Source organism: Grammomys surdaster, unplaced genomic scaffold (genome assembly GCF_004785775.1).
Source record: "Grammomys surdaster isolate TR1022 unplaced genomic scaffold, NIH_TR_1.0 146, whole genome shotgun sequence".
Classification (NCBI taxonomy): Eukaryota; Metazoa; Chordata; class Mammalia; order Rodentia; family Muridae; genus Grammomys; species Grammomys surdaster.
The window spans coordinates 11,244,134-11,250,133 of record NW_021604604.1 but is presented as its reverse complement, the minus strand read 5'-3'; the positions used below and the strand labels follow the sequence as shown (position 1 = coordinate 11,250,133).

Below are 6,000 nucleotides of genomic sequence, written 5' to 3'. Positions count from 1 at the left end.
GTTGAACAGGCAATTATTAAATACCACCACTTTAAAACTTGTATTATTCATGTATTTCTCATTCTCTAGTATGTTAGCTCTCTTGGCAAGCAAGTAAATTGAGGAACTATGAAGCAAACTTGTAAAGCTCTTGCTTTAATACAATTTAGGTGTCCTACAAGGAGGATTTAGGAACACACAAGCTGGTTTAAACGGGCAGAATAACCATTTAAAGAGACAAACCCTCAGGGACGCCTGCCTTTTGTTCTTTTCTACCTGCCTACTAAAATCACAAGTGTGCAGCTGGAGGGTACCGCTAGGGGGCAACAATACTCAGCGGCTTTGCCAGCGTTAGCACCGAGGGGCGCTCCCTACCTTTCTTTCGTTCATCCTGACTTCCGCCGGAAGCGGCTCCGGCACTTGTTGTTTTCTGATAATTGGGCTCTCGTCTTGTGGTGGTTCGTCTTCTTTCCCCTCCCCCGGCCTGTGAGGTTACCGCGGAGGAGCTGGAGAGTCAAAGTGGAGCTTAGACACTGGGAGCGACATGGACATCCTGAAATCAGAGATTCTGCGGAAGCGGCAGCTGGTGGAGGACAGGAACCTGCTGGTGGTGAGTCCTGTGGCCGTGAAGTTTGGGCTTGAGGATGTTGTTACTATGCTTGGAAAGGTGTTGGCACTGAGAGGGTTGGGGCAGGGACGGGGCTGACAGATCCTAGGCAAGTTGCTGGCAGCGGTGGTAAGGGCTAGAGTGTGGATTTGAATCCTATTCTGGCCCACTTCGGCGGCGCTTGCTGTCTTAACCTGGATCAACTGCAGGCAGAGTGATAAAACGACTTACTAGTCATTCTGTATCCCAAATCATGTTGCGGAGAGTTAGTAAGCTTTGCCCCTAAGCGATCTGGCACACGCCCTAGAGTTCAGTGTTTGTTCTATTTGTGTGCAAGTGTGTAAAAATTTGTGTGAGAAGGACTGCGTGGATCTTGTTTACTATTCAGTGTTTTTTTTTTTGACAAATGCAAATACCGGTGTAAACCAGTCTCCACGAGGAGATAAAATAGCAACGTCCACTTGACTCATTTGAGCTGTTTCTCTGAATTGTTGAACAGATTCTGAGTCCCCAGAAGCTTTGTTGTCATAGCTCTTTGGAACCCCTGGGTTACAGAGTACACGTATGTTTGAGTCGTAGAAAATGCCACTGAGTCTTTTTAAACCTAGCTCTAACATGTTATACATCCATAAACAGCGTCAGAGGTTGGCTAGGCTGCACTCCTGCCCGCCGTTTATGTTGTCTGGCTTTTCAGTGGAGAGATATCTGTATGGTTCTAATTTTCATCTTCTTGATAATTTGTAAGTACTTTCTGTGTGATTTTTTTTTGTTGTTTTTTTAGATACTCACTTTTTTTTGTGAAGTGTGAAAACTGCTTGCAAATTTAAATTAGGTTAGTCTTTAATTCTCTGGACTTTAAATTAGATTAGTTATTAATTCTCCAGACTCCTTTATGTATCCCACCACTTTTTTTGATATGTATGTTTTCTGGATATTTTCTTCCAGATTAGGCTATTTATTTCATTAATAGTGCCTTTTGATGAATAAAAGCGCTCTCTCTCTCTCTCTCTCTCTCTCTCTGTGTCTCTCTCTCTCTCTGTGTATTTGTGTGTATTTATGAACGGGAAGAGCATGGGGGGGGGGATCCTTGGGCTTGTCAACGACAAGACAATCAGTATAGATTGGAAACAGCTATGTAGAGTTTGTATGGGGATGGTCAGGAACCAGAGAGAGAAACAGAGATGCTAGCTAAAACTCCAGGAGAGAAAGTTTCCAAGGCCACAATCCTCCAGATGGAAGATTGCACCAGGAATCTATGGTATGGTTATGTGTGTGTATGTGTGTGTGTCTGTTCATGTGCTAGCAGCACAGTGGCAGTGGTGAGACCTTTTACTGTTTAGGCGCTGGAACCCTACACTATTTCAGCTGTACCCAGAAACACTCTCCCAGGCCCAGCATGCTGACTGAAGGCCTCAACTTTTGACTGCCCTCTGCTCTGGATCCCAGCCATCTCCTCAGTCTGGTGCAGATAGCAAGTCCCTTGCTCTCCCAGTATAGCCTGTAAGATGCTGGTAGACCTGGACCTGTGTGGCCCCAGCCAGGATGACATTAGCCAGCTATACCTTTGCTCTCTGTATAGAGCCTGTTGGGTGCTGGTGGGCCCAGTCAGGATGGCCTCAGCCAGCTGTTGGTGCTAGGTCTCCTCCTGTTCTGCACAAGGCACTGCTGAATGGTCAGAGCTGCAGGAAGTAGAAAACTCTGGGATTCCCCCCAGTCTCCATGGTTCTTCCCTGTGGTTTTTACCGTCTATAGCTTTCTCTAAGCAGTTCGTGAAAGCATCTAGGTCCCCTTCCTCTTTGATTCCTGAGATTTCCTCCCAAGTGGATGCCCTCAACTGGCCCATGAACTTGCCTTCGATCTTCTGCAGCATCTCAGGCTGTAACTGATAGAAGAGTTTGAAACTGTTGGTGAATCTTCTGAAAAAAAAAAAAAAAAGTAAAAAAGTTCCCCATGGTGTCCAGGGTTAACCTGGAGGTGGTATTGCCAAAGCTGTATATCCTCTGGCCCTGTATATTCTCTGGTCCTGTACATCCTCTGGTCCTGTATATCCTCTGGTCCTGTAGATCCTCTGGTCCTGTAGATCCTCTGGTCCTGTAGACTTTCCCATAGCCACTGTCTGATTAGCATTGCTAGGTTCAGCCATGATGAAATCACCACTGGCTTTTGATTTTGATAGAGGACAGTTTGTTTTTTTCTCACCCTGCTTCCACCCTTCCCCTCTCTTTCAGTTCTTGCTATGTAGTCTTGCTGTATCATCCAGGTTGGCTTGAATTGCTGCCTCAGCCTCCCAATTACTGGGACTACAGTGTTGTATCTAACTTCAGTATGGGGAGTTTTTAATGGTTATTGTTTTTTTTTCCCCTGTGTCTCATTGGGAGATTAAGACAGTGTATCCAGTTGGAGAACAGTTGGGCAATTTCTTAAAATTAGGTGGACATTTGGCCCATGAGCCAGCCATTCTTCTGTTGGAGACATTTGAGTAAATTGTAAAGGTGCTGTCTTCTACAAGCTTACACACGTTTATGAAATACTGGACATTTTAAAAACATTTTGAATGTGATTTTCATTTGATGCAAAGGAAGAGTTATAAAGTAACAAAACCCAGAATTGGATTGCTAAGATTTCTAAGATTCCAGATGATGAGACCTCACACATTCCTTTGTAGTGCTCCCATTGAGGAGATTTCCAGAACTGGCTCTATATGCCATAATTTCTGTTTTAATTTGGAGAAAATAACAAAAGGATGTTTTTATGTGGTTCAGAGTAAATCTGTCTGTAAGAATGATCTTTGAACTTAGCTGTTAGGAAACTGAATAAAAACATTTTGAAAATGCTGTTGGTATGTTCTCTTTGCTGTGAGAACTCCTACTTCAGTCAAGTAAACCGCTTGGGTTTATCACATGTCAGAACACAGGTCTGCTCTGGAGTGGGGGACCGCCATATGGGGACTTGGTGGGATTATCTTCAGGACTGAAAACATTAAATTCTTGAAGAACTGAGAAGTGTTTTTAAAAGGTGTCTAGGAGGGCTTGATAGCTATGAGGCACAAACTTCTGCCAAGGGCACATTAGTAATGCACTGTTTTGTCTTTGCTAGGAAAATAAAAAGTACTTCAAGCGGAGTGAACTTGCCAAAAAAGAAGAGGAAGCGTATTTTGAAAGATGTGGCTACAAGGTAGGAAAGTCCCAGCTTTTATGTTAAATCAGATATTTCTGAGTTTAAATTTTTTACAGCTGTTGTTAAATAACAAAATTATTGATCTCTGTTCAATTTATCAATGTTATACATTAGCCTATAAGTGAGAAGCCTTCTGGAGAGGTATGAGTTTTTGGTTTTGATTTGGCTTTAAAAAAAAAAAACAACAATGGATCTTGAATTTAGGAAAGTACATGCATGACTTTTGGCTTGGAATGGTTTGGCTTTCTGTGGACAGCATGAATTGGCTTGAGATCAAAGCTTGAATTTTTTTTTTAAATTAAGTCTCCGTTCTGATATTCCTTATCTTCATCTCTCCTACCACTCTCTCACCTACCTCTCCTCTAAAAGTGTGTTTTGAAAGAGCTCAAAACACTTTAGTCATTCAGCCTTGATTGTTTCAGCAGCAAGCGGTCTTGTCTCTGCTTCCTCCTGCCTACTTTAAGAAGTTAGTTTTATGTTAATATTGCCCATAATTTCCTTTTGGGCCTAGTACTCCTGCTTGAAATAGAGACATAGCCTCTGTATGCTTTTGTTTGCTTTAATCATGGGGCAGCATTTGTGTAGTCTGTTGGTTAGAAGAATTTTTAAATCCATGAGCTGTCTGAAAGGCTTCACTTACGTGCTTTAGATGCATGACTGAAATGATCTTTTACGATGCCTCGTTGATGATGCTTGGGAGGGGTGGAAGTGTAGAAGGTGGAGAAGCTGTTTCAGTTGTTTTCAAAGCAGACATAGTTTAATACTCAGCTCGAAGCCAACAGGTTCCATCAAAACATACTGGATCATACATTTGATAATACTCCTGTGCATGGACTGGAGAAAGTTCTGGAAATTAATTTGTATGGCAAAGCGTTTCTAGAGGAAAGCATGAAGAATGTAACTACTAATGTGTGTGCATTTGGCTTTATTTTTTTACTGTTGGAAAAGGCAAGTATTGAAGGAATATTTTAAAGATAAATGCTTAAAAGTTTAACATTATATTTTAGTAGGTTTCTTTAAAGATACTAACTTCACTTACTTCTAGTTTAGAAAAGTAAAAGACATTTTATTATCTAAATAACCTTGAGTAGCTATGTAGACAGAAGAGCTCTCCTGTCTTGCCTGCCCAGCATCATGGCCAGGCTTGACCTGGAGTCAGAATCCTTTATCATGTATTGTCTCTCTGCTCACTCAGTCTTTTTTAAGTATGAACCTTTGCTACCCTTTGAGAAGATAGGAAAGTAATCTAATGTCGTGTGGATCCTTTTGTTGATGTGAGCAGTGCTGTCTCTATGGAGATAGTGCCACAGTCTTCAAATCAACTGACAGAATGCCTTAGATCTTTGTCCCAGAGCTGTCAGCTGTCTATGTATGTATACATTATGTGATGTAAAAGTACATCAGAACTCAGATGGACGAAGTACCTGTCTTTTGTTGCTCTTTAACAACTTTCCCTCCTTGGAGTAGTGACTGTATAGTATGGTTGCTTTTACTCCTTTGTAGGAGCTAGCCCCCATTTTTAAAGCTTGGTGCTGGTTTTACCTGTATAAGTATTCAAAACATTAGGTTTTTATCTCTATTTCATTTTATCTTTAACCATAAACTATAGAATCATGAATTGTATAATTTTTACCGTGCAAATTTTCTTAATGGGACAGTAGTTTCTTTAAGCAGTTCTTTCTGTTTCTTTGAATCTATTTCTACTTTTGAACTTTAAACTTACCGTGTGGGTGGATGGGTACCATACGTCAGTATATTTCCTGACTACACTTTGAGGCTTTTAAAGTGCTGGACTCAGTTTTCTCAGTCTGTGACTGACTCCTGCCCAGATCTGAAGAGCGAGCTGAAGGCATTTTCCCATGCAGGGTCATGAGTGAGAGTCCACACTCCCCGGGGGCAGTCAGCCTTCATTCCTGCTCTTCAAGGTTCACAGCTTATTTTGTAGTCCAGTCGTGCACAGCTCTGAGCATTCTTCTACATGCCTCGTAGTGGTTTATTCAAGGTTGGAATACTGTGTCTGAAGAAGCAAAACGGGAATCAGTTCTTTAGTCTCTGTAGAGGTGAACAACTGTTGGATAGCCCTTGAAGACAGTTTTCTCACAGAGGCAAATTGATTAAGAGAGAAAGTGGGCTGTTTTAGTGTCTGGGAAGAAGTTAAGTTCATATTTAAGCACTACAGAGTTTCCTTATTTTGGAAACATTGTAGTTATGCAACTCTTTATAGCAAGAATGCGCTC

The 6,000-nt window shown here is 41.7% G+C and overlaps 1 protein-coding gene across 1 annotated transcript in view; it reads left to right on the top strand.

Moving 5' to 3' along the window:
* The first annotated feature begins 421 nt into the window (after nucleotides 1-421).
* The window catches only part of Prpf18 (pre-mRNA processing factor 18), a 32,728-nt gene continuing 27,149 nt past the window's right edge, over nucleotides 422-6,000 (top strand). Inside the window, exons 1-2 of the mRNA XM_028764869.1 lie at nucleotides 422-589; nucleotides 3,683-3,760. Of these exons, the coding sequence (XP_028620702.1) occupies nucleotides 524-589; nucleotides 3,683-3,760 (144 nt within the window). The 5' untranslated portion in view covers nucleotides 422-523. The remainder of the gene's footprint in view (nucleotides 590-3,682; nucleotides 3,761-6,000) is intronic.